Consider the following 12,406-nt stretch of genomic DNA (forward strand, 5'->3'; position numbering starts at 1 on the left):
TCAGCTTTCAACCAAGCCGGACAGTTAGTGCCATGGCAACTCACTTTGGCAACCAGTGCCCAGCAACAAAGACTCATCCCTGTCTGTGTTTAGTGAAGGCCTTTTGTGTGTGTGTGTGTGTGTGTGTGTGTGTGTGTGTGTGTGTGTGTGTGGTTGTGTGTTTGTGTGTTTGTGTGTGTGTGTGTTCTCAAAGGACTGAGCAGGCAGCCTCACAGCAAGCAAACATGCCTCCAAAGAAAAAGACAAAAAAGACCACAAAAAAGAGTCCAGAAAAAAGTAACCTTTTTTCTCAAATGATTTGGATTTTTTTTTTTGCTTTTGTGCTGCAAAACTAAATTTTAAGTATTATTGTCTTGTTGCAGGTGAAAATGACTTAGAGACAAAGTATAGGCGCAGTACGCTGGATATAGCCGTCCTACAGGATCGAATTGGTGAGCAGCTATTTTAAGTTCTTCTATAGAGTGTGCTTTAATTTATAAACAGTCCAAACTACTATGCATTACTTACAGGGTCAAACTGAAGGTGACTTTTGTTAAGCATAAATAACCTATTTCAGTTTAAAGTGCACAAATACTTGCGCTCTTATGTCTTAAAAATGCCTGATGTTCCATGTTCTAGGGCTGCAGTTCATTTTTCAGTTAACTTATTGATCATTTAGTGTGTTTGTATGTGATCTGTCAGTTTCATGGATTGCTTCAAATTGTTTGTGTTCGAGCAACATCCCCAAACTCAAAAATATCAAATTTATTTTTATATAAAACAGAAAAAAACACCACATCCTGTTGGAAATTGGAACCAGCAAGCTTTTGGCATTTGCATTTTATATGACTTATACAATTATTTAATTATCAAAATAACATTTGATTAATTCTCTCTTGATAAATTAATTGATTAATTGACTACTTAAATATATCTATTGTATGCTACTTTCTACTTCTACTCCATTACATTTCAGAGGGCAATATTGTACTTTCTGACAGTCATAGTTAACAGTTACTAATATGATATGAATGATATTTAATAGATAAATCCATTGTTAAGCTCCACCTTGCCCAGCTACAATAGTAAAATGTTTAAAACATTTACTAAATCAGTAATAATAATCCATTCAAAGTAAACATGTCTCTGCGTTAGTACTTGAATATATTTTGCTGTACTTTGGGTAAGATTTTGAATGCAGGACTTTCATGTGGAATGGAGTATTTTTACATTGTTGTAGATTCACTATTACTGAAGTAAAGTAGGTCTTGTTAATTTGCTGATACTTGTGCATGTTTTACTATGAGGCTTTTGTTTACCAACATAACTGTAATTGGAGTAGTTTGTATGGGCTATTTCTACTTCTGCTTAAGACAATCAAAATTCTACCACTTATCTGTACATTCATTCATGCATGTGTTTGTGTGATCAACACAGCTTTACAGTGTGAGTCTGTAAGAAAGATCCAGTCTGATAGAATTGACCTGAGCACACGCATGAGAGACATGGAGCAGAAGCTGCAGCACGAGAGACAGGACCACAGGGACGTCAACTCTGGTACGGTACAGACGGCATGAATCAACAATTAGTCTCTCTTTTAATAACCTGAGATAAAGTGTGGAACCCGTTGGGAGTGAGGACAAGGGGTGTGTTTGCCAAGGTTAGGCTAATTTTTGAGGAACAAAAAGTCTAATTAGCCGGGTGCCTAAGCTGATTGCTGCTTTAGCCTTACAAAGTGAATCAGCAAAGAAGGCTAAGTCCGACATCATTCACACAAATGTCATTCTCAGCCCTTAGTCGCCAGTTCAAAACCATGCAGACAGAGCTGACCAACAAGGTGAAGAGACTGGAGAAGGAGGTCAGCCAATTGAATGAAGAACTTGGTATGAATACATCTAATTTCAAAGTATATACTTCAATAAATAAAAACATAGGAGTGGCAGTTAATTCCCAAATTAAAAGTGAAGGCATGCCTGTATGCATTTGTCTATCTAGCCCTGTGTCAGGAGGAACTGAGGAAAGAGAAAAGAGAGCGTGAGAAGATGGAACAGGACAATGACGCCACCATCTCTGACCTCCTGCACAAGCTGGACAACATGGAAACGCACTACGAGAAGGTCCTGCATGTGAGTAGAAACACAAGCCAGTTCAATTGAAAGCTAATACATAGTGATTAAAAGAAAGCTCTGAAGAAGCAGCCACAAACATCACAGGTTTTACTTGAGGCCCCTTGCACTGTTAACCTGCATGATCTAAGCCAATTAGGATAGACGCCATTCCCTCAGTCCCTGTTCCTTGTTCACTTCTCTAGGGTGACTTAATGTGCTGTGGTGCTTCCCCATGTCTGTGCAGAGAGATCAGGCTTGTGTGATCTGAAGGTTTTTGCTCAGCAGAAATGATGGACAGGGAGTAGCCTTTCCCCATAATGGTCAGGTCTGTGCCTGGGTGTGTGGTGCTGTGTGAACATTAGGGTATGAAAACTTGAAAAGTGCTTGGGTCTCACAGAGCAGTGCACTGAGACCAGCCTTGTGTCAACTGGCCAAGACAGGTGGGCTGTGTTTTTTTATCTAGGCCTGACTTAGTTGTGACTGTTCAATTGCATTATGCTGAGCAGATGACTTGGTCTAAAATGCCAGACCAGTCTGATACCAGTTGCTTTTTCTTCTTTCAACGTTTTTTAGATGGCAAGACTTTTTTTCTGTAGAATTGTGCACTCCAGATCAATATTGTTCCAGTCGATTTCTTTTTTTGATACCACTAACAGTCGCTTTCAACAAGTCAGAAATTCTAAAATCTACACATAATTTATCTACATATAGGGGACTTTAAGGGCACAGCAGGGGGTCATCAGAATTTGCTGTTTCAGAAGGCAAAGCTTGTGTCAAACAGAGACATAACTATATGTATATACATACATAAAATGTTGTAATTAGCATTCCTGCTGCTCCACTACTCACATGAAGGAGAATCCTTTTGTCCAATAAATCTATAGGTTAACATAATGTTGTTGTACTCACTACCATCACTTTGGAGATAACAGTTGCTGGACAGACAGTTTTTAAACAGTCCAGGCCTCGCCCAACTGTTCTACCCGGCTCTGTTGTGGGTATACATGGTTTATAGGCTATGATATCCACAATAATGTCATACAGTGTTATGCTAACCTTTAGGCACATTCTATTGTGTCAAACCAGGAAAATAAGACACATGTTGTGAAATAGCAGAATTTTCCATTAGAGCATAGTGGATGAGGAACGGGGTCAGTATTGGCCCAAGTTGGCTGAGCACAGAAAGTACATGCAAAATTTTAGTGCACAGATCTTTAAAAATAAGGGATCAAACCTAGAGCCCTGTTAGAGGACTCAACCTGTGATTATAGCATAAAGATGTTAATATGTAACATTCTCTCTTTCGGTATGACACAGAATCTAATTATGTCTCTTCCTCATCAGCTCTCCTGAAACTAATCACAGTTAGAGGTGGAGGGTGGGGGGTGGGGGTGGTATAAAGTCAGACAACTGGGTGAGTCTAAGTGAAAATTTTAGCTTGCATCTCATTCTTACATATATTTTCTGCAGGATACTCTGGACAGCCTGAGTTCCCAGCTGTCTGTGGCTCGACAGAGGTGGGAGGACAACAGCACAGCCCTTCATCAAAATTACAAGGGACTGCTCTCTGAATTTGGCCTGAATGCATTGGACATCTGAAAGATAGGCTCCATACCAATGAAAGCAGCTGATCTTATCAGTGGGACACATTTGTTTAATGTGGTCTCTACAACTTGGTTCTATTTGATTTGATTGCTGCATCTGTGTTTGGCTCGATTGAAAGCAGCGTCGGCGACAGAATCAATTTGCAACTCACAATTTAGAGTGCCTAACACACAGATGAATGTTGCTATTATATAATATTTCACCATCAAGGGTACAAAATAGGCTGAGTTATCTATGCATGCACTCAGCAGTTCACCGTGTAGTGTCTGTAATGTTGTGTAATGCCCACTAGATGTAGCAAATGACTGTTTATAGTTGGGGAGATGGTGGCCAGTATTTATTAGTTATCCAGGCGTTCTTAGGTTGTTTTTGTGTGTATTTTGTATTTATATAAACAGTTGATATACTTTTTGAGGCAAGATATTTTTTAAGATGAATAAAAGTATGTGAGGATTAGGATTACACTAACATGGTGTGAAATTAGTGAAATTGGGAAAGAGTGTACTGTCCTGAACATAACATAACATTTACCAGTAAAGACGATCATGATCTTACAACGGTTAGGCACGGTAGCAAGAATAGCAATGTAAATGCAGTTTCTCAGGCTATGCTTTATGCTGTGTCAGTCGACCAGAGGCTAAATATGGTAACAGGTGGAAGGCGAAACTGGCCACATGAGCCACAGAGACGTAAGAGACAGCATTACCAGCACTGCTGAACTGTAATACTACTACACCACAGTGGTGTCATTCAACCCACAACTATGACGAAAAAAGAAAACACAAGGAAGGAAAATATTAAACAGTAAACAAAAAGTAATGTTTAGCGTGAGGTAGACTAACAATAGAGAGCAACAAGAGAAAGGCAAAATAACAGTTAATGATCCAGGAAATATGATTTAGCTGCCCAGCATCAATAAAACCTGACTTCCCCTGCAGGGAGGCAGATAAACAGATTTTACTTCCAAAGCTGTCATTTGTGTGTCTTTTTCATGGCCTCTCATCTGCGAGGTAATGAATCATTTACTCAGGGATTAAGATAATTCTGTGCTCTAACGACCAATTAACACAGGAACTCAAGAGGCCTTATCTGAAAACCGACATTTCATCCTCAAACCACGAGGAGCTGTTGCCTTCAGAGGGTATGTGTCTGTTTGCTTAAAGGGTTTAATGGGGTTGACTGCAGTCATCCCAAAACTGAGATATGCATAATGTACCTGTTAGTAGGGGAACACAGAATGAATATAAAAATACCTGTGGTGGAAAAAGTACCCAGTAAGCCTAAAAGTACCACTACAGCAATGTAAAAATAGTTATTTTCAAGTAAAAGTCCTGCATATTACAGCAAAGTACTGACATATTATCAGCCAGATGTACATCAAGTATCAAAAGTAAAAGTTTTTGTTCTGCAGGAAAACGGCCCCTGTGACTGATCTTATTATATATGACATTATTACGCTGTCAATTCTAATGCATCAATGTGCATGTAGCATTTTACTGTTGCGGCTGGTTGAGGTGCAGCTCGTTCTAACAGCTTCACACACAGGTACAGTATACAGTTATTTTAGTCCAGTGGTTTGCAACTCATAGGGTCGGGCCCCCTTCCAAAGGGTCACAAGATAAATCTGAGGTTTTATGAGATAATTAATCAGGTAAGAAAGAAGATAGAAGTAAAAGCTACAAAAATGTGTAATTTCTTTTACTTTCCTCTAACTTCTACTTTTTTGTAAAATATTGGATAATTTTACCTCGTTGGGCCTTGAACAGTTATTAAATGAAACCATTTGAAAGGTTTAAAGGGGAAATATCTTTGGGGAACTGAAAGTCATAGACATCTGAAATATTACAAAGGGCCCCAACTAAATACTGTAGGTCTGTAGACACTGCTTTCTTTTATGGTATAACAAGCCAATAGGACCAACTGCTTTAAGCTTTAACAATTTGGTTTATAAGCACAATATGTTTTTCTGTAAAATATTCATCTGAAAAGTAGACCAGTAATTGTAGCTATCAAATAATTATAATGGAGAAAAAACCCCACAATATTTCTATACACAACAACATATTGTTGTGAAGTAAAAGTATAAAGTAACATGAAATGGTACTACCATACCTGGCAACAAAGTATACCTACTAAGTATATACCTAAGATACAGTATATAAACCTTTTTCCTGCAGGTTTACTTTCTTTGCACAACTAGCAGGCAGAAAATGATGTAATATGCTGTTCTGTCCGTGATGCACATGATTAATGAACTGATTCTAATTTGAACCCTAAAATTGTTTGTCTGCTGTCATCGAAGCATCTGCTCAGAGATAGATGATCCTCTATAAAAAAGATGGCATCATAATGGAAAGTGACTGAAGTGTGCTTTAATCTTTTGAACTTTAATCCAAAGTCATCAAAGACTTTCCGTGCACACATTCAACACAACCGAGTTTTATGACTATTTTATATGTAAATTAAATAGAAAAAGAAAAACAACTTCTGTGGCTTTGCATTGACCGATTTTCCACCATAAACGCTGACTACTTTCATTTTTGTGGTGAGTACCTGACGAGGAATGCTGGCTGCTGCGCCTCAACTGGAATATGACAGACTGTGTCTGCTTTTTTGTAATGATACGACGAGATGGCCTCCAGCTGATGAATCAAGATGCCCACACTGTGATTTCCCATGGAGGCAAGTGCATGAGGGAGATCACATACAAATACGCACGCACGCACGCACACACACTCACTCAAACCCACTCAAACCCACCCACACTCACAACTAGGTAATCAGTGCTATCCCATCTGTTGGCCATCAGTCAAAGCAGGAATGAATAGTGAGGGAACGAAACACAAAGTAAATGAAGCTCAATTTTATTTCTCTGAAAGACAAACAATGTAAAGATGTTTTGGTCAATATGTTCAACAACAACTGTCAGTGAACAAAAGGCTGTATAACAGCCTTGACAGCATCTCACCTTGGAGAGAATTCTTGCACTCTGAATACCTTTTCTTTGAGCACACAACAACAACAACAAGCCTTTTGCAATTAATTGCCAGCAAATCAATAGGAAAGCTCTCACTTAAAAATGTGCACCAGCCTCACTGTGTATTAGGTAGTTTCCTCTGATAGTCTGTTATGTCTTTCAATCGGTATCCTTGGATCCAGTGCTCATTAGTGGCTGTTATGGGGCGGATGTATACATGCATGCTGTTAACCTTGGGAAATTTGCTGTCAAGAGAAGAGGAAGCAATTGTTTGACAAAGAGATGCAATTTTGACAGTGGAAATGGGATGAACAGATTCAGCAATTGCTATTGGAAGGCAATAAAATAATACTGAATGCAGTGTTATAGAGCCACGATGTTCTGAAAATGTCTAAATGTCTCAGGTTTCACGTTTTGGTTTCCCAGAACTGGGCATAGAGCTTGTGACACACTCAAAAGTTTTATTTTGTGTGAATTTTATGTGAGTGGAATGTAAAAAAAAACAAAACATGTATTTTGTGGAATGCACTGATAATAAAAGTCACTCTTCGAGTGTATGGGATGTGAGCTGTTAGCGTGGCAAAATGCATCAGACTCAGTACACCATAATTCCTAAATCCTTGCAGAATAACAAACATCTACAGGGAGAATGGTATTGCTATGTGCTACAACTGGGTAAGCTCGAGGAGTGAAGTAGATTTTCACACACCTCTGCAGGCACTCAATGCTCATCATGGGCTCCATAAATCCAAAAGCAGCTAGGCAGTGGTGGGTAGAGATGCATTTAATTTATGGACCTGGAGCACCAGAGGCAGAAGGAGAAGCATGAGCGCGATGAAATAAACTTGACAGAGCAGTGACACACAGGTGGCGGAGAGCGTTTGTATGTGTGTGTCACTCTTGTAAGAGTTATGTTGGTGGGCGTGTGTGTGTGTGTGTGTGTGTGGATATGCAGTGCGATATGCAGGTTGGTGACGTACTGAAAAATGTGTCATCTCTAATGCTGCAGTGGAAAGATTGTGAGACAGGCACTCAGAAAGCAGAGAGAGAGAGAGAGAGAGAGAGAGAGAGAGAGAGAGAGAGAAAGAGGCAGTCTGAATTAAACTGTAAATCAGATGCAGGGTGTTGTGTGGTGTTCACTCACTATCCTTAGGAGACAGAAGTATCCACTAAAAATCACAGTGATAGATGGACTACGGGGGAGAAGATGCGTATATAGCACATGAGTGAGTTGTTAAACTCATTAGCCTCCCTTAGACTTCTCACCCACGCAGGATTCACAAGTTGGCAGATGTTAATGTAGTTATGGGAGAGAAATGAGAGATACATTATATGCATCAGTTCCTTCTGGTTCACTCAACAATTGTCATGTTTACCCAACTAGAAACCCATATATCCTCATACTGCTTCTCTGCATGTGTTCATGTCACAACAAAACAGGTGCAACGTCGGAGTACTCCTCCCGGTTGAATAATAAAACTCGAAACGCAAAGTGCACTCACAGGCTATTTAGCATGACAGATCTGAACAGCTCAGAAGGTCAAATAAATCAGAGCAAAGAAGAGACAAAAGCAGAACCCCACAGAGCGGAGGTTGTTTTAAGAAATGTATTTATAATGGATTAAAAATATCAACATAAGAAAATAAAGCATATAAAATATAGCAGCCAAACCCTGCCATCTCTCTCAGCGGTCTCCCAGCGAAGGTCTCCCAGTGTTTCAGAGGGATTTGTTTTAATTCTTACCCTACCGCTCTTCATGCCTTGAAGGTAATTGGCAATCTCATTCCAACTACGCTTGATTTAGCACCCCTGTAAATGTTTTTAGTGTTTGAGAAGTTAGCATCAGGTGCGGCGAGAGCCTTCTTGCTCTCATGAGATCCTTAGTGACATTCAGCAAATGGATAGAAACTTCTTTTATAAAACTGGTAATGAAATGTGGGTCTTTTTTTTCTTTGCCATTTGCTTGGCAATTTGCCTTTAACAAATCATTATATAAAGAAATATAGAAAGTTTACATTAACTGTCTGTAAGGAGTTTTTTTCATCATTATGCTCACAATCTGCGACTGATACTGTAAGTGTGTCTAAATGGCATAATGTGTCCATATAAACATTTTACGCATGTAGGTCTGTATCTCTATACTCTATTAACATATAAAAAAGAACACTTTGGACCATTACTGGGGAACCCTGCTGATCATACTGTATTTACACACCCTCTGAGGGGCAATAGTAGCTCATTACTGGAGGACAAGATTCACCGGCGTGATTGGCTGTTCTGCAGATGATAACGTAGCGCCTCTGCCGACCCCTTTCATTGCTATGGCGTATCAAATCAAACAGACTCAGTGCCGTTTCAAACACCAGCGTGTTCTTGTGGGAGTTCAGACAAACTGCAGACCTGAGTCAAAAAGCCATTTGAAGTCCTGAAACATTTTTCATCAACTGATTGAGCTGACATCGAAAAAAAAATAGAGAAGGGGTTGAGGGGGTTAGGGTTGGGGGTGGGGAGCCCCTTCAAATAGAAATTCCACTCATTTGTGATTCCGGTCACCCAAAATGTTCAGCACCATCAGTTCACTGAAAACTCTTTATTAGTACTATTGTGCTAATATTACAGTTCACTCCAGGTCGGTCAGTGGTTGATCTACCACAGCATCACATGTTGACCAGCGTCTGAAACAGCATACCACTCATCACCATTAATGCAATTAAAGGTGCTTGAAAAATCTAGAGGAAATAATGTTGCTGTGCATATAAAATGGTAAAAGAAATGAAAGAATGATTCAACAACAAGGTGACGGTAATGTAGGTAAGGTAATGTCTATGGGTCAATACTATATGTTCTGCTTAAGTGATTTTACATGAACATAAACACATCTAAACATAGTGAATGATCAGTGAGATGGACGCCTCCTTTAAACAATCACCCCTTCTCCAGGTTGCTACTTTAAAGAGCATACGCAAAGAATTTCACGCAGGTGAAAAATGACGAGGATGCAAATAAAGTACGAGAGAGACACTGCAGCGTTACCTTCAAGCCATGTGGAGCTGGTGGCCTAGTTCTGAGGGAAGGAGACTGACAGAACCTGATGGGCAGATTTAAAATGTTGGACACATCAGAGATGAACAAGAAGCAGAAAAGACAGGTGGACGACCACTGATTCCCACTGTGCAACAGTCGGACTATCGTACAGTAACACCTTCAAACTAGTCGGTTCTTTGGGGAAAAAAACCGACTCGTGTCACAGTCTATGCAGAAAGTAACTGGATCCTAAGAATCCGGTTGCTGGTAGTTTGTTCTCATTGTTTCACTTCTGGAGGTATTGTTGATACGATGCAAATAAAGAAAGATTTTCTTTCAATAAACACAGACAAACTAGATTTATATATTTCAAACAGTGATAAAAACTCCAGATCAACTTCTATTCATTTGATTTTACTAAACTTCAAATAGGCCTCCTGTAATCACCAAATTTGAACTGATACACAGATGATTATATGATAAGTCTGTTTTCTCGGGATCAGTTTGCATTAAAAATCAGTCTTTAATATATTCTAAGTTTGGTTTGGGGTTTTTCAAGAGTAAAAGCATGAACATGTCAGACAGCATCACAGCTGATCTCAACTGAAAATCTCCTCTAAGCTGTGTGTAAAACATCACATTCAGTTTAACTGCCTTGACATTTAAAAGCACACAAGTCATCTGCTCATACCCCCCCCCCTTTTTTTTAACCAGGGGCTTGATGTTTTTTGGCCTGTTCTGATATATGCTGGGTTTCATTCATACACAGGCTTGCCCCGATGAAACCTGAATCATTCTTGAATTTGCTAGACAGAGAAAATGCCCCCTGATGACGCCAACAGAGAGTGTGTATGGCACAGGAGACTGTGTACACATTTTTAAGTGAGAGATCATAAAGAGAACAGGTGCTGCGACAACAAATGTGTCATGGTGTCAAAGATGTAGGACAGATGGAGTAGAAGCGATGTCAGGACAGAGGAGCGAGGAAATCAATGGATGTTTTTGTGAATGTGTGTGTTTGTGTGTATAGCCATCATGTTTTTGAGCAGGTATTCAGAAGAGGGGGGGCCATTCTTTCAGCTACTCAGCCACTACTTTAGCAATTAATCTATCAATTCAATGAGCACCTGCCAACACTCCTGGACATGCATCGTTGTCTTTCAGAGATACCAACAGTTAAAACATTTTTTAATAGAATATCACTACTATGAAAGAAGTCCGTGGGTCTTTATGTCTCTGTTTCTTTTGTGGGTTGAGTTGAGTTTGTTGTCTTCTCAAGGCTGTGGTGCTTTCTTCAGCCACAAGGTAATACTTATGGTTTTTGGCACTTTCAAAATAAAAGGATTTGAAGGATGACCTTGCATCAGTCCGTTTATCTTTGCAGCTCTTCCGAGCCAATACACGCTCATACAGTAAATTGTCAGATAAAAAAAAAAGGAACTTGTTTGAAGGTTTTTTTTTTTTAAGAACAATAGAATAACAATATTCAGTACTGATAATCCAACAGAGGACAGAAATAATTTAAAAATGAAAAAGAAAGAAACAGCACAAAGATAAATGACTGAAAATACTGCATAGTACAAATGCCCCGTAGCTGTTTTTGCCCGTCCTGTTTTACACGGTACAGAGGGCCAACAGGGACAGACCACAACGAGACAGACTCATCAGTTTTTCCTATGACCAAGGAAAAAATTCACCCAAGGAGATTCCAAAAACTGACTGCTGGCTGTTGCCTCTAGGGCAAAAAAAAAAGTCACAGAATTGTCCTGCCCTTGAAGACCAAACTCCGAATGGCTGTATCAAAATACCACGTAATCTTTGATCCCTGGAAAGTAGAGAGGTGGCTGCTGGGAAAGTCAGTCCTGTTGGAATCACTAGGCGTTATTCAGGTTCACTGCTATTTGTGGTCTTGTCCCACTCTATGCTCTCCTCACTGTGTGTGGGAGATGGAAGGGCCCCAGTGGCCCCTGCTGGACGCATCCTCAGTCCCTGGAAGCGTCGGCACTCGGGGCAAATACGGATGTGGCTGCACCCCCTCGCAACCAGGGCAGCCTCCTGCGCCAGTCTGTGGGAGAGGGGTTCAGGCAGTCCGGTGCCCCCGCACAGCTTGCCATTGCTGAGGCTCACAGCGGCAGCCCGCGCCCGACGCTCCTCCAGGGGTAAGGGCCGTGGCCGCAGCATCGAAGCCGCTCGCCGGCGCCTCACCTGCAGGCTATCGCGACACAGGATGATGCCCTGGAGCTCCCGCAGCATCTCCTCACACACTGACTGCTGCAAACACACACACAGGGAGAAAAAGATAGGGAAGAGGGGGATAAGAGAGGGAGAGAAAGGGAGAGAGGCCAGACAACTCACTGACTGACTGACTAGATCAGGACAGACTGATGGACATCACGGACACATAACACACACATATACACACAGACACACACACACACATTTCATGGTTATCTTTATAATCACTGAATAGTGGGGACAACAGAGAGATGGCCAGTGTAGATTGAAAAATCAGCAATAAAAATAACAACACATATAGTACATATGGAATCTTAAACTTACACATACAGACATGCAACACACACATGTAGTCTCCTAGACTGATGATCAAGATGCAGCTAAAGTCAGGAGAGGCTGCTGATCAATTCATACATACTGCACATGAGCATAGTAACACACAGGTAAACCCCCCAACACCCCCCCCCCCCCCCCCCC

At 40.5% G+C, this 12,406-nt stretch overlaps 2 protein-coding genes across 2 annotated transcripts in view; one reads left to right on the forward strand and one right to left on the reverse strand.

Annotated features, from left to right (window-relative positions):
- The first annotated feature begins 50 nt into the window (after positions 1 to 50).
- drc12 (dynein regulatory complex subunit 12 homolog) lies at positions 51 to 4,160 on the forward strand. The gene is made up of 6 exons (XM_023402958.2): positions 51 to 276; positions 363 to 431; positions 1,417 to 1,536; positions 1,770 to 1,862; positions 1,975 to 2,105; positions 3,558 to 4,160. Exons 1-6 carry the CDS (start codon positions 225 to 227, stop codon positions 3,684 to 3,686), a joined length of 594 nt encoding a protein of 197 aa, XP_023258726.1. The 5' UTR covers positions 51 to 224; the 3' UTR covers positions 3,687 to 4,160.
- A 2,380-nt stretch (positions 4,161 to 6,540) lies between these two features.
- grik4 (glutamate receptor, ionotropic, kainate 4) overlaps positions 6,541 to 12,406 on the reverse strand; it is a 273,439-nt gene continuing 267,573 nt past the window's right edge. Inside the window, exon 22 of the mRNA XM_023402955.2 lies at positions 6,541 to 11,965. Within this exon, the coding sequence (XP_023258723.1) occupies positions 11,576 to 11,965 (390 nt within the window). The 3' untranslated portion in view covers positions 6,541 to 11,575. The remainder of the gene's footprint in view (positions 11,966 to 12,406) is intronic.

This window comes from Seriola lalandi, unplaced genomic scaffold (assembly GCF_002814215.2).
Source record: "Seriola lalandi dorsalis isolate HSWRI2012SDOR001 ecotype SW California unplaced genomic scaffold, Sedor1 jcf7180002054044, whole genome shotgun sequence".
NCBI classification, from domain to species: Eukaryota; Metazoa; Chordata; class Actinopteri; order Carangiformes; family Carangidae; genus Seriola; species Seriola lalandi.